At 46.1% G+C, this 24,982-nt stretch overlaps 1 protein-coding gene across 1 annotated transcript; it reads right to left on the bottom strand.

Annotated features, from left to right (window-relative positions):
• Positions 1-1,384: 1,384 nt before the first annotated feature.
• On the bottom strand, positions 1,385-24,877 carry LOC138663566 (oocyte zinc finger protein XlCOF22-like). Its single transcript, XM_069749812.1, has 7 exons — positions 24,777-24,877; positions 17,401-17,550; positions 17,092-17,271; positions 16,886-17,009; positions 16,708-16,802; positions 16,417-16,507; positions 1,385-2,815 (listed from the first exon to the last, which is right to left on the bottom strand). Exons 2-7 carry the CDS (start codon positions 17,476-17,478, stop codon positions 1,701-1,703), a joined length of 1,683 nt encoding a protein of 560 aa, XP_069605913.1. The 5' UTR covers positions 17,479-17,550; positions 24,777-24,877; the 3' UTR covers positions 1,385-1,700.
• Between the last annotated feature and the right edge of the window lie 105 nt (positions 24,878-24,982).

Raw genomic sequence — 24,982 nt, 5'->3', positions numbered from 1 at the left:
AGTTACATTCTAGAGAGCAATCTATCAGAACTCAGGATAATCCTCCAATAATGAGCTGCAGCTAAAGGGCAGTCTTCATAGAGACAATGTACTGCATTAACAACATGTGTTATGCTATGGCTGGAGTAGTTGTGTTTCAAAGAACAGTGAAGCATTTGTTTATTAAGCCAAAAATGGGAAACATGCTTTACAAAAGTCACTCTAAAGCCCCATCATAAGGCCCTGTGCAGATATGACATGCAACTAACTGAAGTCAAATCATGAGATGTAGCCCGGACATATGGTCGTACGATAGCCTAGAGGTCAAGGTTTAGCTGAATATATGTGAAATCAAACCTCAGCACATGAGGTTCTAGGCCCAGCTTTGGCACAAAGGCATGAGACCAGCATTAGCCCAGAGGCTTAGGCCGTCAACACAGCATTCCACAGTGCCATGGAGCCAGCACAGGTTAGTGCACTGTGGAATGTTGTGTTGATGGCCTAAGCCTCTGGGCTAATGCTGTCAACACAACATTCCACAGTGCACTTACCTGTGCTGGCTCCACAACCGCTAGAAAAACAGGGGAAGCAGGTAATGCTGAGAGCCCACCATGGAGGGAAGCTGTGTCACATCAGGAATGCTGCATTACTGCCAATGATGCACAGGCTGTCTGTTGGACTTCTCTCAGAGATGTGTCAACCACGGACCGCTTGACTGATGGCTGAGGGACCTCATATACAGAGAGGTGTCAGCCACTGCTTGAGGAAAGGAAGGCCGAGATCCCCTTTAGCCTGTGGACATTGTACGGACTATCTTCACTCTAGGAGCAACCTCTCATAAAAACATCCCCTGTAGGGACAGGAAAAAAAAACTGGCGGGTGGAGAAGGGAGGGGCCTTTTAACCTCTCTGCAATCCTGTCCCGCTACAGGTAAAGGAAGGACTACGTCTGTGGTGCTGTCTGGAGGGACGTAATGGAAAAGTGTGTCTTATAGTCCAAGTAATATGACAAGTTCTAAAGTAATTTCCCGTTCTCAATCAATAATACGTCTGGCTGTTCCAAGTTCTTGTACAATTTTTCAATAACGTATATTGTTTCTCAGAGTTATTTCTGATGGTCAACAAAATACGATTTTTCCAGTAATTCATATTTCACACTCTAGGTATGATAATGTTTACTCCTCTGTGTGTGATTGACTTCTAATTCCTCATCTTTGGTCCTGTTAAAATAAAAAAACTTGTATAAGCCTCCCATGATGGCACGGATCCAGCAGTGTCAGCACTTGCGTTTTGGGGGCTCAGGTTATTATGTCAAACGAGCCCTGTGTCCAATTAGCGCTGGTTTCACTGTTCTCACCTTCAGACAAAAATCGAACAATAAGAGGAAGTCAAAGAGAAGTCGCAGCCCTGTCTTCCAGTTGATGTTCAATACGTCTCAGGGCAGGGACAGTGAAGCTCGGGCTGATTGAGCACAGGGCTCGTGCTATGTAGCAACCTAATAGAGACCCAGGAACATGATTGCTGATACCGCTGGAACAGCACTGACATGGAAGGTGAATATGATTTTTTTGATATTTTAACAAGGCCAAACATGATAACAACCCATTTAAGAAAATACCTTTTCAGTTTAAAAGATTTCCCACATTAAGAACATGAAAAAAGCCTCTCCCCAGAGTGAATTCTCTGGCATTTAAGCAAATCTGATTTACGGTTAAAACATTTTCAACATTCGGAACAGGAAAAAGGCTTCTGCCCTGTGTGAATTCTCTGGTGCCTACGCAAACCTGATTTCTGGTTAAAACATTTCCCACATTCTGAACAGGAAAAAGGCTTCTCCCCTGTGTGAGTTCTCTGGTGGCAATCAAGATGAGCTTTCTGGTTAAAACATTTTCCACATTCTGAACAGGAAAAAGGCTTCTGCCCTATGTGAGTTCTCTGGTGGCTAGCCAGATGCGTTTTACGGTTAAAACACTTCCCACATTCTGAACAGGAAAAAGGCTTCTCCCCTGTGTGAGTTCTGTGGTGTATAACAAAATCTGATTTCTGGTTAAAACATTTCCCACATTCGGAACAGGAAAAAGGCATCTCCCCTGTGTGAATTCTCTGGTGCTTACGCAAATCTGATTTCTGGTTAAAACATTTCCCACATTCGGAACAGGAAAAAGGCTTCTCCCCTGTGTGAATTCTCTGGTGCTTACGCAAATCTGATTTCTGGTTAAAACATTTCCCACATTCGGAACAGGAAAAAGGCTTCTCCCCTGTGTGAGTTCTGTGGTGTATAACAAAATCTGATTTCTTGTTAAAACATTTCCCACATTCGGAACAGGAAAAAGGCATCTCCCCTGTGTGAATTCTCTGGTGCTTACGCAAATCTGATTTCTGGTTAAAACATTTCCCACATTCGGAACAGGAAAAAGGCTTCTCCCCTGTGTGAATTCTCTGGTGCTTACTCAAATCCGATTTCTGGTTAAAACATTTCTCACACTTGGAACAAGAAAATCTGTTCTCAGCTGTGTGAATTGTTTGATGTTTAAGAAAAGTCTTTTCAAGGGGAAAGCTATTTCCATATTCTGAAGGTGAAAATGGCTTCTTTGATTTAGGAGCAGTTCGTTTTTTAATGCTTATTTTACTAATTTGATTTTCCTTAGTAGTCGGTAATGAATCAGAAGACAGGACCTGTTTCAAAGGATCAGATGACAGATAGATGCTGTGAAGGGATGATGGTATATCTGGAGTAATTGGATTCACTTCAATTGCATCGTGTGGGATCTCAAGATTATCCAATTTAAAAATTGAAGAAGATGTCAGCTGTCCCTCTGATCTCCTGGTACAGTCATCTGCACAAAATAAAACCAATTATTTTTTAATTAAACATCCTCACATTTAATATTTTTGAACATTTCTATTTAAACTGTGAATAAAAATGGCAAGTTATGTAAAAACAATCGTAGTTACTTACCGATAACTGTATTTCTCTGATCCCATGACGGCACCACGGAGAGAGAGGGATCCGCCCTCAGTGACAGGAAGCCTACAGGTAAAAAAGGCGGTACCTTTCTCTCACATCATTTGGTTTACAGAGCATTAAACAGAAATTCAGCTGAACTTGAATGGTTAAGCCAAACAAATATTTTAATTCAGACTTATTAGAGGCACCGCGTGACTAAACATTAATAAATAATCCTAGTGTGCACACCCACACGTGAATGGAGGGAATGTACGGGTGCCATCATAGGATCAGAGAAATACCGTTATTGGTAAGTAACTAAGATTTTCTCTTTCCCCCAATGACGGTACCACGGAGAGAATTTCATAGAATGTACATTGGGGGGGGGGGGGGGGGGAACCACGGCCTCCAGAACCCTTCTGCAAAAGGTGAGGTCTGAAGAAGAGGTCAGATCTAGTCGGTAATGACTAAAGAAAGTAGAGGGAGAAGACACAGTAGCTGCTCTACATAGCTGCTCAATTGAGGCTCCGACTCTCTCTGCCCATGAGGTCGCCACCGATCTGGTCGAATAAGCTCTAACCCCCTCTGGAATGGCTTCATTACACGAGGAATACAAAAGGATGATAGCGTCTCTTATGCATCTCGCCAGTGTGGCCTTTGATGCTTTATGTCCTTTATTTGGACCCTGAAAGCAAACAAAAAAAAGAACTATCCCTCTCTACAGTCCCTTGTGGCTGACAGATATTGGATCAGGCACTTCTTAACAACTAATGTGTGTGTGAAACCCCAAAGCTCTACTATGTAGTTGAATAGATCCTGGTTTAGTTCCCACTCCCCCTGCCTCAGCGGTGTTCGACTTAAAAATATCTGCGGCCTGATTTTCCGTGCCTTTGATGTGAAGAGCTGATAATGAAGCTAGATTGGTCTCTAACAGCAGGATGGATTTTGTTACGTCCATCAATGCCCGAGACCTGGTGCCCCCCTGGTGATTCAAATATGCCACCACCACCCTGTTGTCTGAGAACACCCTTACATGATGGGATTGAAGAGAGTCCAGAAAGTGGCTGATATGAAAGAACTCTTGGCGGTGAAATATCCTGTTTGAAGAACCAATTTTCTGCTCTTCTGACCAAGGACCTTGAGCAATTTGTCTGTCCAGATGCACCCCCCAGCCCAGGGGCTTGCATCTGTGGTTAGTGTTGTAGATATTGGCCACACCCACGGGACACCCCTGACTAGGTTGTCTAGATTCACCCACCAAGCTAGGGAACGTATTGTTTTTGATGAGATTTTTAAGTGCTTTTCTAAATCTCCCTTTAAACGAGGCTCTGCCTCTAGTATGACTTTGGGCCCATCGGACCGCTGGAATACAGGCTGTTATTGATCCTAGTATGGACATTGCTTTGCCTGTTTGAGTCTATGAGTCTATCATTATTCCTAGGTACTGCTGCATTTGAGTTGGAATGATCCTGGACTTTGCTAGGTTTAACAGCCATCCTAGGTTTGCCAGGGATGTCATCACTTTGTCCAGCTGTTGACTGCAATGGTGAGAGGATTCGCCAACCACCAGGAGGTCATCCAGATATGGAACTATCAGAATATTTTGCTCTCTTATGTGAGCCATGACCTCCACCATTAGTTTCGTAAACACCCTCAGGGCTATGGCTAGGCCAAAGGGGAGGGCTCTGAATTGGTAATGCTTTCCTGAAACGGAAAGTTCACACGTGTCCACAGGTAGGAATTGGTTGGCTGTGTAAATTTAGAAACTAATCCGCAGCATTGCACGCTTGGCGGTTCCAAGCGCTGTGGATTAGACTGGGGTGGAAAGAGATGATTTGCATAGCTCTGCCTACTGCAAAGGATTCTGGGTAAACATGCTATTCTTTGTATTATGCTGCTTGCAAGTACTTTCCGTTTCAGGAAAGCATCCACTATGTATTTCCTTTAAGTAGAGGGCTTTTCGGTCTCTTTCGTCCCGCTACATTTAGCCCAACTTGGGTCTCTCCCTAAAGGTGGCTAGCATGTATGTATCGCTTGCTCACCGAGCCCCACTCCATACAGCCAACCAATTCCAGCCCTGTGCTGATGAGGGCCTAAAGCCCGAAACACGTGTCCACAGGTAGGAATTGTTTGGCTGTGTAAATTTAGAAACTAATCCGCAGCATTGCACGCTTGGCGGGTCCAAGCGCTATGGATTAGACTGGGGTGGAAAGAGATGATTTGCATAGCTCTGCCTACTGAAAAGGATTCTGGGTAAACCTGCTATTCTTTGTATTATGCTGCTTGCAAGTACTTTCCGTTTCAGGAAAGCATCCACTATGTATTTCCTTTAAGTAGAGGGCTTTTCGGTCTCTCTCGTCCCGCTACATTTAGCCCAACTTGGGTCTCTCCCTAAGGTGGCTAGCATGTATGTAGATATTTGTTTAGTTTTTTCAAATTTATTATTGTCCTGTAAGTTCCATCCAGTTTTATCTGAAAAAATAGAGGGGAGTAAAATCCCATGCCTTTCTCCCAGTCTGGGAATTCTTGCAGGACTTTTTTTGCTAATAGATTCCGTATTTCTTTTTGGAGTCCTAGTTGCTCGGCTTCTACCTTCCTTTGAGGGGTTATGACAAAGTGACGGGATGCGATAGTATGGAACTTCAGCTTTAGACCTGTTCTTATTATATTTAAGATCCCTGATATTTTTTCCCACCTTCATTGGGGTGGTTTTTTGTTTTCGGGTTTGTTGAACATGAACCCTTTTCCTCAAAATCTTTTATCCTCCCATCCCTCCTTTTGACCATTAGGGGGCTTTCTACGTATGAATCTCCTACTCCGAAAGGGCCGTCAATAGAACTGGTTGGGAAACCCCAGGAAAGCTTTTTTCTTATCCCCTGCTTTACCAAGAATGTTGTCTAGGGTTTGCCCAAATAAGAGTTCTCCTTCGCAGGGAATGGAGCATAGTTTGGTTTTTGTTTGTAAGTCAGGCCAGCATTTGAGCCATAAAGCCCTTCTCGACGTGTTTGAAATGGAAGCGACCCTTGCCGCTAACCTAACTGAGTCTTTATAGGCATCTGATAGGAACCCAGCTGCTCCTTTCATTATTGAGACCGAGTCCAAAACTGATTCTCTCTGTGATTTATCTTTTAGTTGTGACTAAGTGGTCTAACCACACCATTAGGGTTCTGGCGGTGCATGTGGCAGCTATGATTGGTTTTAATCCCCTCCCCGGGAGTCTCCCAAGCGCCTTTCAAGAATATTTCAGTCTTTTTGTCCAGGGGGTCTTTCAGGGTCCCCATGTCCTCAAAAGGCAAGGCAAATTTTTTGGAGCCTTATCCCCAGAAAGAACAAACTGGGTCGTCAAAGGGGTATTTTCTCTTTGGGGTCAGGAGGACTTTGTCTGAACTTTTCCATTCCTTTTTTATTAGGGATTGTATTTTCTCATTTAATAAGAACGCTCTTCGTTTCCTCGGCTCTAGTCCGCTAAACATAAAGTCCTGCGCGGTTCTTTTGGGCCGGGACTCTACCAGCCCCATTGTTGTTCTAACAGCTTTTACTAAGGCATCAGTTTCTTCAATAGGGAAGCAATTGCAACTCCCCCACCGAGGATGAAGAAGATGAGGGTGAAGAGAGTGAGCTACTGCAACAGTCGCTATCTTCCTCACTGGTACTCGATTCCGGGGATCTATGTCTGGATTTGCGCTTCTTTTTGAACTTTTAATACCTTTAATCGCATCTTCCACCTGGTTTTTGATCAGTTCTTTTAACTCAGATGCAAATCTCGGGGACTCTTCACATATGGTATGTTCTATACATGTAGTACAGAGCATTTTCACCCACGTAGTGGGCAGCTCTACAGAGCAGATTGCGCATAGTCTGTGCTTGGATTTTGCTGCACATTTTTTTCTCTAAGAAGACACAACAAACCCTATTTAGAAGATGAACTTTCACGAAGGTGACGACAACTCGAACCGCTGATGGCCTTTCGGATCCACCGGGGCCTCTGCTGCGCTGGGATCCCGAACTGCGACGCTGAGAAGAGACATCTCCTTGTTGCTGTCACCGCTGCAGGTGGTGGTGCTGTTGCTGCCGGTGCTTATTTGGAGGGACTGCAGGGTTTGCTCTACTGGTTGCTCCTGGTCACTTATAGTGAAACCGAGCACCAGATGCGCACTCTGGATTTCCCAGAGATGCCCTGCGGCGCTGCACGTGCCTCACTTCTGCAGTGTGTGGCCTCCAGGAGGGAGCGTTGGAAGCAGCCGCCGATGCCCCAACTAGTAGCGGCGCTTCCCTGCAGGCAGCCGCCACCACCATCCTCCTCTCCTGGGCCACAGGTGGACCAGCGATGTAACACCAGGTGACCGCCGCCACCTACTAACGGCTGTAGGAATCCACAGGGAGCGGCAGACGGGATCCTGCTTCACTGCCTTTCCCCCTCGCACACGGCCCTCCGACCCTGGAACCGTGGCGCTTCCGGGAGAGAAGACCATCATACCTGAGGCAGGGCTCCACGCTGCCTAGATCGGTCAGATGGAGCCCCCGGCATCCCACGACAACTAGTCAATAAGGTATGCTGTACGTTCCCCATCAGGGACAGGAAACTGAACTGATTTGGGAGAGAGGTACCGTCTTTTCCACCTGTAGGTTTCCTGTCCCTGAGGGCGGATCCCTCTCTCTTCATGGTGCCATCATGGGGGAAAGAGAAATTTGAATTATTCACCAAGAAAATGACAGTTCTCAGTCTAATAGAAAACCTCATAGGATGAACCAGTAGAGCGTGGTGTTCAACTGTTTGTTCATTCTGCCTCCCAAATATGGAATAAAAAGCCACCAAGCAACGTTTGTAGAAACAAAACTAAAAAAAAAAAATATATATATATATATATATATATATATATATATATATATATATATATATATATATATATATATATATATATATATATATATATATATATATACTACCAATAAAAAGTTCTACTCATCTTACAAAAACAAGTCCCCACTCAGGTCCATCATCTGTCAAAAGGAAAAAACAGAGGTTTCTACATTGTTAGTGGCTCAAAGGCTCTTGAAAAGCAACATGGCTTCCATAAACCAATCCAGAAAAATACGCTCTCCCAAAGTCAAATTTCCCCCTCGCTTCTGAGTCTTACAGTATGCTCAAACCACATTTAGAATCAATGTATTTGGCATTTACAGTCAAGAAACGGGGTGCTCACTGTTGAATGGGTGCTCTGGAGTAAAAGCATTAAGCTACTTACTGGTAGCGGCATTTTTCGGAGGCCCATGACAGCACACGAGAGAGGGGATCCGCCCTTAAGGAACAGGAAACCTACAGATACAAAAGGGCGGCACCTCTCCCCATGCATCAGTTGTATTTCAGAGCCTGAGAGGACTGCCGCGGTTAGTGGTACACAAATATACATTATATACATTTGAAACAAAATAACCCATTATTGTAATAAGACACCATACGTGAGATTTACATATTACGATATATACATATCAGGAAGTGCTACCCCCACGTGAATAGGGAGGGAACTAAGGGTGCTGTCATGGGCCTCCGAAAAATGCCGCTACCAGTAAGTAGCTTAATGCTTTATTCGGACTCCCATGACAGCACACGAGAGATTTACAGAGATGTAAGCTACCTTAGGGAGGGACTATAGATTGTAGCACCCTTAACCCAAAGGAAAGATCAGAGGAGGACCCCAAATCCAACCGATAGTGTTTAAAGAAAGTGGAAGGGGATGACCATGTGGCCGCCTTACATATCTGCTCCACTGACACTCCAGATCTTTCTGCCCAGGATGACGCCATGGCCCGGGTGGAATGTGCCTTTAGGTTCTGCGGAGCTGGCCCCCCACCTGCTGTATAAGCTAGAGAGATAGTTTCCCTAATCCATTTAGCCAGTAAATATTTCGATACTCTAAACCCTTTCCTTGGACCTTGGAAGGAAAGAAGCAGTGCCCCATCTTTCTTCCAATTATCAGTAGCTGAAATATACTGAAGAAGAGATCTCCTGACGTCTAACGTATGAAGCTCCTGCTCTTTAGGATTAGAGGGATTAGGAATAAAGGACGGCAAAACTATCTCCAGTGATCTATGGAACCGTGTCGCCACCTTTGGCAGATATGCTGGGTCTGGTCTAAGGACTACTCTGTCTGACAAGATTTCAGTGTATGGAGGAGCTCTGGAAAGTGCCTGTATATCCCCTATCCTGCGAGCTGAGGTTATGGCGATCAGGAAGGCTGTCTTAAGTGTCAACATTTTGATCGAGGCCTCCTGCAGAGGTTCAAAGGGGGGTTTAGTTAGAGAGGACAGAACTAAATTTAAATCCCATGGAACTGTTCTGTCTTTATGCAGTGGTGTAGATCTACTAACTGCCTTCATAAACCTCGCTATCCAGTAGTTATTCGCTATATTACAGGAAAATAGGGCACCTAAAGCTGAGACCTGTACCCTAAGGGTACTAGGAGAGAGTTTTAACTCGAACCCCTTCTGTAGGAACTCTAGGATTTGTTGTACTGGCACCCCGTCTTGGACATTAAACTTTGAACAAGACAAGAACTTTCTCCAAGTCCTAGAGTAGATTCTCGTAGTTATTTGCTTTCTACTCTTTAGGAGCGTCTCCACCAAGTTTGGAGAGAAGCCTTTCCCCACTAATAGTGACCGTTCAAACTCCATGCCGTCAAATGGAGCCCCGCCACTTGTGGATGGGAGATCGGTCCCTGAGAAAGCAAGTTCGGGATCTCTGGCAGTACCCAGGGGACCGCTACAGACATTGTCTTGAGCCAGGCAAACCAGGTTCTTCTGGGCCAAAAGGGGGCGATAAGGATGACTTTCGCTCGATCCTCCCTGATTTTCCTCACCACTAGAGGTATCAGGTTCAGTGGTGGGAAAGCATAGGCCAGTGGAAAATCCCATTTTATGAGAAACGCGTCTACCGCCAGGGGATTCTCCCTGGGATTTAGGGAGCAAAAAAGTTTTACTTTTCTGTTGTTTCTGGTGGCGAATAGACCCACCACTGGTTGACCCCATCTGCGGACGACGAGATTGAAAATGTCCTCGTTGAGAGACCACTCTCCCTGTTTTAACACATTTCGGCTGAGGAAATCTGCTGCCACATTTTCTTTTCCCTTGATGTGAAGAGCTGTCAAAGATAGAAAATTGAGCTCTGCCACCTGGAACAACCGATCCGTGATCTGCATTAAAGTTTCGGAACGAGTTCCCCCTTGCCGGTTTATGTAAGCGACCGCCACTCTGTTGTCCGACAGAATTCTGACGTGCTGGCCCTGCAGATATACGAGGAATTTTTTAACAGCCAGTTCAACCGCCAACAACTCTCTTTGATTTGATGAAAATGTTGTGAAGGGTTCCCACTGTCCCTGGACCACCATGTCCCCCATATAGGCTCCCCACCCTGAAGAGCTGGCATCCGTGGTTATCACGTGGGTGACATCTACCATCCAGGGAACCCCTGCTGATAAATTTTGTTTATCTAGCCACCATCTAAGGGAATTCAATGTTATCGGCCTCAATGTCAATTTCCCATTCAATGCGCCTCCTAAGGCTCTGTCATGGAACAGGACTTCTTTTTGTAGGGACCTGGTGTGGAACTGAGCCCACTTAACTGCTGGGATGCAAGATGTGAGTGACCCAAGTAGAGACATTGCTTGTCTAAGTGTCATGGAAGGTGAATTGATTGCTCTTAATACAAAACTCTGAATTTGGTCCATTTTCTCCATAGGGAGGAGACACTGCTGTGTCACTGAATTCAACATTAACCCCAGGAATTTTTGAACATTTAGGGGCTGTAATTTTGATTTTTCAAAGTTTATGATCCAACCCAACCGTTCTAGTTTGGTTTTAGCAATCTCCCATTGTGACAGACAATGATCTACCGAGTTACCTACAATGAGGAAATCGTCTAAGTAGGGGACTATAAGGATATTTGACTCTCTTAAATGCGCCATGACTTCCGCAATTATTTTAGTAAACACCCTAGGTGCCGAGGTGATCCCAAAGGGGAGCGCTCTGAATTGAAAATGTTGAATCCTACCCCCCATTAGTATCGCTACCCTCAGGTACCGTTGGAAATCAGCATGAATGGGTACATGATAGTAGGCATCTTTCAAATCCACTACTACCATGAAACAGTTGTTGAAAAGCATTTTTATTGCCGAATTGATGGACTCCATTTTGAAAGTGTGTTTCACCAAAAACTTATTGAGACCCTTAAGATTTATAATGGTCCTGTAAGATTTATCAGGCTTCTGGATTAGGAACAGGGGAGAGTAAAACCCTTCCCCTGCCTGAGAATACGGCACTTCTACCAAAACATTTTTGGAACAAAGAGTCCTCACTTCCTCTTCTAGGGCGAATTGTTCAGTGGGAGATGAGCGCCAGGGTGTTAAACTAAATTTGTCCTGTGGAATATGAACAAATTCCAGCTTGAGACCATGGGAAACAGTGTCTTTTATCCAAACGCTGTTTGTGATTTTCGACCACTCTGCCGAGAAACGCAATAGTCTCCCTCCCACTGGAATTGCCAGTCATTGGTCTTGTTTTTTATTTTCCGTCTGGTTACGGCGAAACATGAGACCTGTACCTCGCTTTCGCCTATCCTCCCATCTGGGACGGTCTCTCCCTGGTGAAAAGGCTCGCTTTCCTCCCCGGTTGAACCTTTTGTTGAAGGGACGACGGTATGGATTGAACAGGTTGGGAAACTTTTTCTTATCATCTCCTGCTTTCTCCAGGAGTTCATCCAGGGTAGGCCCAAATAAATACTCGCCTTTACAAGGGATAGCGCAGAGCTTCGCTTTTGCCTGCATATCCCCCGGCCAGCATTTCAGCCATAGGGCTCTCCTTGCAGCATTAGAAAGTCCTGCTGCTCTAGCTGCCAACTTTACGGAGTCAATTGAGGCGTCTGATAAAAAAGCCGCCCCCTCCTGGATTACAGGTAATGCTGAGAGAATGGAATCTCTAGAGGCCCCTTGTTTTAATTGGGTCTCCAACTGGTCCAGCCAGACCATCATTGACCTTGCCGTGCAGGTTGAAGCTACCGCAGGTCTTAAGGAGCCAGCTGCCATCTCCCAGGTTCCCTTCAGGAAGGTATCCACTTTCCTATCCAGGGGGTCTTTAAGTGTTCCCATATCTTCAAATGGGAGAGAAGATCGTTTAGCTACCTTGGCAATTGCTGCATCCAGCTTTGGTGCTTTCTCCCAGTTACCTACTGCTGGGTCATCAAAAGGGTATCGACGTTTTTGCGCAGGTGGTAAGGAGCCTTTTCTCTCCGGTTTTCTCCACTCCCTATTAATAAGATCTTGTATTTTCTCATTTAAAGGAAACACTCTGCGCTTCTTTTGCTCCAATCCACTGAACATCATTTGTTCTTTGGATAGTTGAGGCTTGGGTTCCGATATACCCATTGTGCCTCTGACCGCCTTTACCAATTTGTCTATCCTTTCTAGGGGTAGGCAAAACCGAGCAGAGTCTTCTTCCGAAGAGGAGGATGATGCTGCTGAATTGTCTGATTCTTCGGACTTGTCCTTTTCCATAGACGAATCAGATGCCCACTCAGTTCTCTGCCTAGAACCTCCTGACTGTGAAAGGTTTTTAAAGGACTCTTTAACCTCCATTCTAATCATCTCCTTGAGACTGGCCGTAATAGAGGAGGATTCTTCGGCTACCTACGGGGATAAGTAAGGTAGACTAGAGTGTAAGATCTACATGCTATACCCCCTCCCCTCCTTCCAGAACCTCACCGTCTGCTGGATACAGGGGTCACATAGTTTTTTAGGGTGTGAGTCAGGCAAGGGAACCCCGCAGATGGCACATTCCCTATGCTTCGCCTTACTGACGTTTTTCCTTCCCTACATAAAAACACATGAGGGGAGACTAGTCACTAAGTGAACTTTCTCGAAGATCACTTACCAGTGGCTGCTCACACCCAGAAATACCGAAGCACGAGGGGGATCCTTTTTGGCTGACCCTCCAGACCCCTGTCTGGAGGAGCTTCTGCGGCCCGAACCATCGCTCCTCTTTTCATGTTCCTTCTCCTTGGGTTTCTGGGATGCTTGTTCCAGCAGCACAACCTGCTGATCCTGATCTGAATCCATTTTCAGTAAATTGGAGCCAGAACCCGGGAACATGCTGCTGGAGCCGCCTTATAAAGCCCCTCCTTCGGTCAGCGCATCCTGCCCAGCTTGCTTGTTTAATTTTCCCGCCCTCCCGCAGCTGTGGGCAATCAATCGTCACTCCGGAGGGATTGCGGCATGATCTCCGGTGGGCGCCGCCATCTTGGAGCCCCCGCGCATGCGCAGGAGCTCACCGATCCGGAAGATGTCCCCGGCTCCGCCCCCCGACGTCCCACAGCTTTCAGCGCTTCCTGTCAGCGCTGCAGCCCTCGTGGAACGCCGAGGCCGGCCAGCTACGATCCGATCGGCGCCCCCTAGATGCCGCCGCGCCCCCCCCTGTCCAGAGAGACCCACAGCCCACGGGAAGGGCGACTTACCAGACGCTGGCCCCGGAGACCGGACACCCCCTGGCGACCGCTCCTCGCTGCCTAGTCACCGCCGTGCCGCCCTGCCAGGGCCACCGTGACTACATCAGGTACCCGCACCGGCCGAAGTGGGAGACCCCCTCGCCACCAGAATCGGTCCGGCCGGCCTGGACTCCTGTAGATTCTATAGGCATCCAGTCCCTTCAGGAACAGGAAACCAACTGATGCATGGGGAGAGGTGCCGCCCTTTTGTATCTGTAGGTTTCCTGTTCCTTAAGGGCGGATCCCCTCTCTCGTGTGCTGTCATGGGAGTCCGAATAAAAGTCAATAGATCAAAATGGTAGAAATTTATCTAACGTTTTGTTGTGCTGAAACAAGAAAATCCACAATTTTGGATAATAGACCCATATGAATACAGATGTGTTTAAATCATCAACATTTCAGCGAAAAAAAAAACAGAAAGAAGCAGGAGGCGAAACGTGCGTCGGGGTGAGGGGACACCATAAGCACAAGGTAACATACCCTTTCACTATATTGTAAGATATTTGGCTTCCACACTGGTCTACTCTAGCAGGTTGTTTCGAGTTGCATACCTTCATTAGCATTTTTTGCCTATGTAAATAGAGGCCATTGTGCCGATTATGATTACCTTTTTATAGGTTAGTAATGTATTGTTTGGGCTGCATATGCTGACATTACCGTTTGGAATTGTGTCCAGATTGATTTGTTTCTCAGTGGAGTTACTTGCTAATATTTACTATATATCACATTGTATGTATAGGTATAGATATCTGTGTATGGTGGTGTCCTGTACGGTATTGTTTGCTTTTTCATCATGTTATTTTTAATATTTATTAATAAACATTAGTTTTAATAATGATTTGGGATCTCTTCTTCTCTCACATAATTATGTGGGATTAGTTGGTAGGTACAAAATGAGGGAAGGACAACCTCTTGTAACCTATGAAATTTTGAGGCTACCTTTGGAAGATAAAGAGGATCAGGTCTCACAATAACTATCTTCCCTAAACTGCATGTACGGAGGCTGTCTGGACAAAGCTTGTATATCACTAATCCTTCTCGCGGAGGTAAGCGCAACTAAGAGAGCTGTTTTCAGGGATAGAATTTTAATCGGGGCATCATCAATAGGCTCAAATAGAGCTTGCGTTAAAGCTAAGAGAAAAAGATTTAGGTCCCATGGAACTACTTTTTGTTTAAATGATTGGTCTAGATCTTGTAACTGCCTTGAAGAATCTGACTATCCAATGATTGCTGGCCAAATTTCTATTGTATAGTGCACCTAGAGCCGATACTTGAACCCTAAGCGTACTTGTGGCTAGGCCCATATCTAATCCATTTTGCAGGAATTCTAAAATTTGGTTAATACAGGGATCCTGATCAATCCGCATTTCTGAAACTGATCAGAATTGTCTCTAATTCCTCAGGTAAATGTTTGTTGTAGAGATTTTCCTACTTTTGACTAATGTATTTACCAGGTCCCGCGAAAAACCCCTCCCCCTTAGTAACGACCTTTCAAATTCCATGCCGCTAGATGTAAATTGGCCACTCGTGGATGGAGGATTGGGCCCTGGGAGAGATTTGATATTTCTTTAAGAATCCATGGCTGAGAAATGGACCTTCTGGGCCAGAACGGGGCTATCAGGATGATTCGGACTCCGTCTTCCTGTATTTTCCTCAGAACAATTGGGATTAAGTTCAGAGGGGGAAACGCAGAGGCGAGATTGAAGTGCCATGGGATTAGAAGAGCATCTACTGCATACGGATTGTCTCTGGGGTTTAAGAAGCAGAATCAATGTAGCTTTCGGTTTTCTCGGTTGGCAAAGAGATCTATGTCTGGACAACCCCACAATTGTATGATCTGATTGAAGATGGATGAGTTTAGTGTCCAATCTCTCTGTCTGACTTGGTTGCGGCTCGGATACCCAACTGCTTTCCATATGTGCCTCCCCCCATCCCCTGGGGCTAGCATCTGTAGTTATTATCCGAGTTATATGATTTGTCCAGGGAACCCCCCTACGTAAATTTGGTACGTGTGCCCACCAATGTAGTATTTGAATAGATTCAACAGACAATGAAAATTTACTGATAAGATGAGCTTTCAGGCGAAGGGAATTTTGTAAAAGTTCCCACTGTAGTGTTCTGGTATGATATTGAGCCCAGAGAACCGCCGGAATACATGATGTGAGTGAACCCAATAGTGACATCTCCCCTCTTACAGAGACTGAAGGATTATTAACCTCTTTCTGACCTCGGACGGGATAGTACGTCCGAGGTCAGAAGCCCCGCTTTGATGCAGGGCTCCGCGGTGAGCCCGCATCAAAGCCGGGACATGTCAGCTGTTTTGATCCCACTGGTCCCACTGCGCATGCCCCGCCGCGTCATCAGGCCGTGCCGCCAGCCGCGTCATCCGGACATGCCCCTTCCGGACGCGACAGCAGTGAGCGTGCCGACGCGCGGTCGAGGAAGCCAGTGTCAACCGGCCGACTCGCATATCACCACCAGGCCGCGGACAGACCCCGGGAGGATCCCCGGGCGCGGCCACGGCAGAAGACCCCATATACTCACCTGGTACCTGATAAAAGCTTCCCCTCTCTGCTGATACCGACACCAGCAGTTCCCCTGCCGTGTGGTGCTTCCGGTGTCCTGGACAGACCGAGGTAATGGACCCCCGCTACCTGAATCGTCCCGCCAGGACTGGGTTATCTTCGTTTCGTCGACCTAATTCATAAGGCATGCCTGAAGAAGTTCCCCTGTCAGGGACAGGAAACCAACTGATGTGGGAGAGAGGTGCTGCCCTTTTATGTCAGTAGGTTTCCTGTCCCTGAAGGACGGATCCCCTCTCTCTCGTGGGGCTGTCATGGCGACTGAATAAATGGTGATCACATGATTGTAATATGGCCAGACTACACCACCGATAAAGCAGCCATAGCTGGTGACTGAGAAGAATCGTGACTTCTCTGCATTTAGTGGTTACTACTCACCTGGGTAGTCATATGTAGGAGTCTCCTCTTTACAACGCTCATCACCCCTCACATATGTCTCTGTAGTATTAATATGGGTCAGATCTTCACCCTGAAACAAATATTGTAAAAGTCACAGACAGATGGAGAAGTCACATCTATGATCAGCTCTAATCCTACCATCTCCACCGTTCTCATCACACAAATATAAAACATACTACTGGTGGATAAAACAAGACAGAGCACAAGACCTTCACAGCCGTGTACACATCATAGGGGAGATGTCACTCATAACACCTTCTCTCCATCTACCTGATGATCCTGAGCAACATTGGGATCTTCTTGTTTACAGTCCTGTGGAAGAAGACGGGGACATCTCTCTGGTGTTGTCCTCTTACCGGATAGATCTGATGGAAACACATACAGGGACTAAATTCATTCTTTACATACAGATAATTATAGGCTGTGTGTATTTAGTCCTGTCTATTACCTGGTGATGTGAGGGGCTGGGGAACCTCCATCATGATGTCCTTGTACAGATCTTTTTGTCCTTCTAAATACTCCCACTCCTCCATGGAGAAATAGATGGAGACATCCTGACACCTTATAGGAACCTGACACATACAATGATACAGTCATGCCCCGAACCCTTCATATTGTTACTGTATAATGTCCCAGCATTCCCAGTAGTGTCACCTCTCCAGTCAGCAGCTCAATCATCTTGTAGGCGAGTTCTAGGATCTTCTGGTCATTGATGTTCTCATGTATCAGGGGGTGAGGTGGAGGCCCCGTTACTGGGCTCAGGGGTCTTCCCCATCCCTCAGACACAGGGTCCTGACAGCGATCACTAGAGGTCTTCTTCACCACTGTGTAATCCTGGTAATGGAGAGACACATTAATAAATCTCACTACAGACAATTCCAGAGTCCTCACCCCTCCAGTTCTGTCCATCTGTTATTCCCATAGATAAGAATGATGTAATGTGACGTCATCAGAATCTCTCACCTCTCCAGTAAGCCGGAAGAGGATCTCTAGGATGAGGTGTAATATCCTCTCCGCCATCTTGTCTCTGTCCATATTCATCTTTGATGGGCAATTCAGAAAAATTATCTTATATACACAAGATCATTACAGAGGATCCGATATTGTAGAGACCTGAATGAGAAGAGGAGCCGATGTAAGATCATAAAAATCCTGTGTAATACAATTACTGGAGATAATAAGGGAAACATAAGAAATTTATTATTTTACAGTATTTAGTTTTCTTCTTTACATCTACTAAAAAAACTAAATAAAATATTTTAGGCCACAGACAACAAGCAGTTTCTTCCTCGGAGTTGGCAACTGAATAAGTTTCTCATAGACTCATCTTCCATAACGCTAATTCTCGTCTCATTTACCGACATTGGAATCGGCCATTAGCAATACTGCAGGAGATATTCATTACACATGACAGGAGAAATAACTACTTCATGATGAGGATGACATCATCTTCTACTACGGCTCTAAAAACATTTGGCCAGAGTCCGTCACTGACCCCATCACCACCGGCCGTCTATATGAAGGTTTCCCGTCTTTCCCGCTCTGTAATCTTCTACCACGTTTGATCTCAGGTCTGATTCACACACAGAAGTTTGAGGCTTTTATAAAAGACTAGATGGTGGCCTGATTCTAATGCATCGGGTATTCTAGAATACGTACGTACGTACGTACATATAGCAGCCACATAGTATATAACACAGCCCACACAGTATATAGCAGTGTGCGCACCATATCCATGTTAAAAAAAATAATTAAAACAAAAAATAGTTATATACTCACCCTCCAGCGTCCAGTGAAGCGATGCATAGGCAGCATCCATAGTAAAAAGTTGGTCACACAGGGTTAATAGCAGCGTTAACGGAGTGCGTTACCCGCGGCATAACGCGGTCCATTAACGCTGCCATTAACCCTGTGTGAGCGCTGAATGGAGGGGAGTATGGAGCAGGCACCGGGCACTGACAGGACGGAAGTAGGGAGGAACTAATTCTCGGCCGGACTGTGCCTGGCGGCCGCGACCAATCGGCGACGTGGGATTTCCCTTACAGACAGACAGACGGAAGTACCCCTTGGACAATGTACTATATAATTGTCTAAGGGTCATTTCCGTCTGTCCTTCTGTCTGTCTGTCACGGTTATTCATTCGCTGATTGGTCTCGCCAGCTGCCTGTCATGGCTGCCGCGACCAATCAGCGACGGGCACAGTCCGGAAGAAAATGGCCGCTCCTTACTCCAGTCAGTGCCTGTCGCCCGCATACTCCCCTCCGGTCACCGCTAACACAGGGTTAATGCCGGCGGTAACGGACCGCGTTATGCCGCGGGTAACGCACTCCGTTACCGCCGCTATTAACCCTCTGTGTCCCCAACTTTTTACCATTGACGCTGCCTATGCGGCATCAATAGTAAAAAATGGAATGTTAAAAATAAAAAAACCTGCTATACTCACCCTCCGTAGTCGCTCGCGCCGTGCACCATCTTCCGTTGCAGGTTCCGGTGGCAAAGATGGTATGGAAGAAGGACCTGCCATGACGTCACAGTCATGTGACCGCGACGTCATCACAGGTCCTGCGCTCTTACCAACCCTGGGACTGGAAGCTGCCGTGGACTACAAGGGGCCCTCGGAAAGGTGAGAATATGTTTATTTTTTAAACTGTGACAAACCTGGCTGGGCAATACACTGCGTGGCTGGGCAATACTGCGTGGCTGGGCAATACACTGCGTGGACATGCATATTCTAGAGTACACGATGCGTTAGAATTGGGCCACCATCTAGTTTATATATATATATATATATATATATATATGTGTGTGTTAAGGACTGGCGGAACGCACCAAGAATAAGATGTTATGGAATTAGGTGCGTTCGCAGTCCGAGGTCCACCGTGCAGGAAAAAACCCTGCTGCTAGTAGAGACGGACTATATGGCGGTACTATAAAAATACACATGGGTTAACTTCACCCTGTGTGCTGGAAGCGAACCCTGTTGAGTCACAGGACCGCGGTACCGCACATAGAGCGCAAGCAAGGAGCCTCTAATCTCAATCCCAAGACAGAGGATTTGAGTTCAAAGACCTCATGCGCTTGACACCGCAACTGGGGTGTCAGAGAAACAGAAATAATAATATACAAAGGCACGAGAGTGCGTGCGGTGCCGCACTGACGGACGTCACTAACCACCCAGGCTTGGGTCAGGAAAGCGCAGAGAAAGCGCACGGCACCGTACTGGCGGACACAGCAACTGGACGCTGTAATGTGTGTTTCGTGCTGATGGCTAGTCGGGCGCTAGATAGCTACCACCATTCTCAAACAGACAACAACACTAGGAATGGGATATTTAGGAGCTTTCATCCTTCGACATACATCCATCTACACACACACACATAATATCAAGACAATACTAGCGCATGGCCGTGCGGTCATGCGCAGCTTATATAGTTGCAGCACAGGAAGCTGCTACCGAAGTTTTGCCCTTTCAGGACCTTCCTGGAGGACCAATGGGATGTGCTGTAGTACCTGAGCATGTGACCCTCGATCTCCAACGGGAGATCTTGCCCTGGGCATGCTCAGTGTGTGAAAATAAGGACTTAGTCCCAGAGAAGCCTGCTCGCCGCAGATCAGTGCTGGGAGCGACGCCTCCGCTGAGCAGACCCCACTGCGGCCGATGCAGAATGGGAGACCGCAGCAGACATGGATCGAGATTACCCCTGTGCAGCAGAGGAAACTCAACTCCTAACAATGTGTAAATCAAGTTTATTAAATGAAGTCACTTTTACAAAAACCATTGGAGTAAGATAATAGCAAATTGATACAACTTGAAATGACATTTGGATTATTAACACTGTAACTAAAAGAAAATGCAATAAACATTACCCTATAATCTCATACTATGACTCCGTTGTCTTCTTATGGAAAAAGGGTTATTCTAGTAGCACTTTAAAGAGAACCATAAATCAGTGTGTTAATTCTAGAGTGGGTACCCAAGGACACCCACCCCTCAACCATGTATTAGGTTGTTACCAATGGCGATGAAATATGTTTATAGTCAGAGTGTGGATCTATATCTCCGGAACCCAGATTAACAACCAGGCTCCGATATATTTACGGAGTAGGTTATCCAAATTAATTCCTAATCATAGCCATAACACCTTTATAACCAATACAATTAAAGGACAAAAGAGAAGAAAGTGGAGAGAGACAGGGAGAAAAGAAGAGACAAGAGGGGGGACAATGGGGGGGGGGAACCGATCTCCGCTGTCCCATCTAACTCAACCTGGAGTCGATATTAATGCATATTAATTCACAGCCCAAGGGGTCATGTCCGAAAAAATTAATGATTTGAGTCAGAGACTCCACTGAGCCATACGGTCAGATCTGCGGTCTCCCTAAACATTATCCAAGGGGCCCATATGTTCTGACCAACCATTCTAAAGAGGTGGTTCAGTTCTGCCACAAGCTTGGATCTTGAGGGGGTATTCGTCTGCTTCCAGTAGCGAGGTATTAAATTACGTGCAGCTGTCAAGAAATGTCTAAGGAGGCCTTTCTTAAATTTAGCTATGGAAAGCTCACAAATAGATAGCAGGGCCACCTCTATTGTGGGTCAGGCTTTGTGCATAGATAGCTTATTGTGAAGGTCAAAAACATCCTCCCAGAAACCTTTAATGGATGGGCAAGACCACCAGATGTGTGTGTACGATCCCTTCTCCTTCCAACATTTCCAGCACGTGTCTGGGGTATTTGGAAACAGAATGGATGTTGTCTGGGCATCTATACCACCGAGCCAAAAGTCTATAACCTCTCTCTTGATAGTCCGCACATAGTGAGGATCTAAGTGTATAGAGAAGGCTCTTATTCCTGTCATCTGGTATTAACGATTTATTCAAGTCGATTTCCCATTTCTGAAAGAAAGCAGGAAGATCTAAAGTAGATATCTGGTGTCGCTGGAACATTTTATACAAGAGTGATACTGTGTGCGATGGAGGGTCCCCACCCAGACACGCTGACTCGAAAGAAGTAAGCGGTCGGAATAGGTCGACCTGTTTGGATACCCTGAGAACATAGCTTATGATTTGTTCATAAAGTGGCCATACCCCAGGTGGGATTTCTGATCCCTTGAAGAGGGAGTGCAAAGGTTTTACAGATGAAGGGGTAATGTAATCATAAACTATTGGATGGCTATCCCTATGCTTATGAAGGAATATGGTTTTATCCAGGCCTGCAGGGAAATCCGGATTGTCAGAGATTGGGGTCAAGGGACCTGGTATAGATGACATATTAAGCTTTAGATTATTGCGTTTGACAAAAAGGATCAGGTTTCTAGTAAGAAAGGGAAGGCTCCCCCCCTGAGCTCCAGCACCCCCCCGCCAGATGTTAACTCTGGGATTGACCACTGAAATCTTTGTCTCTAAAGGTACCGTCACACTAGACGATATCGCTAGCGATCCGTGACGTTGCAGCGTCCTGGCTAGCGATATCGTCCAGTGTGACAGGCAGCAGCGATCAGGCCCCTGCTGTGCTGTCGCTGGTCGGGGAAGAAAGTCCAGAACTTTGTTTCGTCGCTGGACTCCCCGCAGACATCGCTGAATCGGCGTGTGTGACACCGATTCAGCGATGTCTTCGCTGGTAACCAGGGTAAACATCGGGTTACTAAGCGCAGGGCCGCGCTTAGTAACCCGATGTTTACCCTGGTTACCATCCTAAAAGTAAAAAAACAAACGCTACATACTTACCTACCGCTGTTTGTCCTCGGCGCTGTGCTTCTCTGCTCTGGCTGTGAGCACAGCGGCCGGAAAGCAGAGCGGTGACGTCACCGCTCTGCTTTCCGGCTGCCCGGCGCTCACAGCCAGAGCAGAGAAACACAGCGCCGAGGACAAACAGCGGTAAGTAAGTATGTAGCGTTTGTTTTTTTACTTTTAGGATGGTAACCAGGGTAAACATCGGGATACTAAGCGCGGCCCTGCGCTTAGTAACCCGATGTTTACCCTGGTTACCGGCATCGTTGGTCGCTGGAGAGCGGTCTGTGTGACAGCTCTCCAGCGACCAAACAGCGACGCTGCAGCGATCCGGATCGTTGTCGGTATCGCTGCAGCGTCGCTTAGTGTGACGGTACCTAAAGTTTTTAAGTTTAGTATGATATAAATCTAGTAAGCAGGTTCCGATGGAGGCATGGTTATAGAGCAAGAAGTCAGGCAGACTCAGGCCTCCCTCTTGTTTAGGTCTGCTTAATAGTTGGTATGATAGGCGAGGGCGCTTGCCCGACCAAATATATCTTGTAATTGCTGATTTGAGTCTGGAGAAGAAGGAAGCAGGCAGAACAATAGGGATGGTCTGAAAGAAATAGAGAAGACGTGGCAATAGATCCATTTTTATTGTATTGATCCTACCAAGCCAGGACAAGTGCAATTTATTCCATCTCTCCAGATCAAGCTCAGCTTTACGGAGGGCCATTTTATGGCTAGTTTCGTACAGCTGTGACGTCTTGGCAGTCAGAGCTATACCCAAGTATCTGAGGGAATTAGGGCACCATTTAAAAGGGAAGGATCGTAATTGAGAGACTAATGCAGGGGATAAAGATATTTAGCATTTCCGATTTGTGTGAGTTAATTTTAAAATTGCTCAATTGGCCAAAGCGATGCAGCTCCAATAAAACATTGGGTATAGTGGTTAAAGGCGAGGTGATATACATCATCAGCAAATAGAGCCAACTTGTGTTCTTCTGAAGAGATCTGCACCCCTTTAATTGATATATTATTGCGAATCGCATTGGCCAAGTGTTCCATGGTTAGTATATACAACAGGGGTGATAGAGGTCACCCCGTCTTGTACCGTTTCGAATGTGGAGGGGGTCTGATAGGGAGCCATTAACTTTGATTTGTGCAGATGGGGACTCGTAGAGAGCCATAATGCTCCTCAGCATTTTCCGCTCTAATCCAATACCCTATAGTGTTTGATACATAAAATCCCAGCCCACCCTATCGAAAGCCTTTTCGGCATCAATTGATAGTAAACACATAGGGTCCCCTGTCCTGTTTGCTCTGTCTATCAACGAAATGGATCTAATAGTGTTGTCTCTAGCCTCTCTTCCCGGGACGAATCCGACCTGATCTTGATTACTCAAATGAGGCAAGAGACCACTTAATATTTTAGCGATCATTTTGGCATAGATTTTGAAATCTATATTAATGAGTGAAATGGGACGATAACTGCTACACAGGGAGGGATCCTTATCTGATTTTGGAATAATTGTTATATGGGAGGCTAAAGCCTGTGGGGGAAACGACCCCCCCGAGGCGACAAAATTACATGCGGCCAGAAATGGAGGGCCCAAAAGGTCCGAAAATTGCTTATAAAACCCCGCTGAATAACCGTCAGGGCCAGGACTTTTACCTGACTTCAGGTCTCCAATTACTGAGGTGACCTCCTCTAATGAGAAGTCTTCCTCCAGACCCACCAGGCACTCCCCCGAGACCGCGGGCAACCTATTTGATTGAATGTAAGATTTGAGTTTATCATGGAGCAAGTGAGTCGGGAGATCCCTAAAGTGACCTTTTATATTATATAGGGAGTTATAGTAGTCATGAAAGCTGGATAATATATCCTGTGTACTACGTGCTACCTTACCCTTACCGGTTTATATGAATGGGATGAAAGTCTGCGGACCTCTTGGACGTAGGGCCCTTGCAAAGAACTTGCCGCTCTTGTTTCCTAAGTGATAGAAACAGCTCCTAATTTTCTCTCTAAGACACCGGGATTTCTGGTCCAGGATTGTGAGTAATTTTTGTCTGGCCGTGGATAAATCTGACAGGGTAACTGGGGAAAGGTCTTGTTTATGTTGTGACTCAAGTTTAGAGATTTTAGAAGAGAGATCAGCTATTTCTGCTATGCGGATCCTCTTGAGGCGGGCACCGTGTGAGATAAGGACACCCCTCAAAACACTCTTCAGAGCCTCCCATTTTATCGCAGGAGATGTGGGGTCCAATGCATGATCCGCCAAAAAACCTTCTATAGATCGTTTCACCTCTGAGGCACATAACGGATCTCGCAATAAGTTCTCATTTAGGCGCCAAGAGAATCCAGGCCTCACTGAGGTGTCCAATTTTATTGAAAAATAAATAGGTGCGTGGTCGGACCTCAACATCGACCCCCACCTCCGCCCCCACCCCCGAATCCAGCAGGGAGTGGCATACAAAAAAATAAATCGATTCTGCTGTAGATGGAATGTGCCTGTGAATAGAAGCTATGGTCTCTTGTATCTGGATGGAGAGCCCTCCACACATCAACCAGACGTAGATCACTCATCTGCTTTCTTACCTTTTTGATAGTAGACAGAGGATAAGAGGACTTACCCGATAACACGTCAATTGAGGGGTTCATTGGAAGATTGAGGTCACCTCCCAAGACAATCGGCGAGTTGCCTGCAAAATTCTCCAGGAGCTTTTTGCACGAGTAGCCGAATTTCTGCTGGTCCTGGTTAGGAAAATAGACATTTGCCAAAGTGAGCTCACGAGATCCCCAAATCAGTTTTAAGAAAATAAATCTCCCCTCTGGATCA

Source organism: Ranitomeya imitator, chromosome 2, assembly GCF_032444005.1.
Source record: "Ranitomeya imitator isolate aRanImi1 chromosome 2, aRanImi1.pri, whole genome shotgun sequence".
In the NCBI taxonomy this organism is placed as follows: Eukaryota; Metazoa; Chordata; class Amphibia; order Anura; family Dendrobatidae; genus Ranitomeya; species Ranitomeya imitator.
The sequence above is the reverse complement of the archived record's forward strand: the minus strand, read 5'-3'. Positions and strand labels throughout refer to the sequence as shown.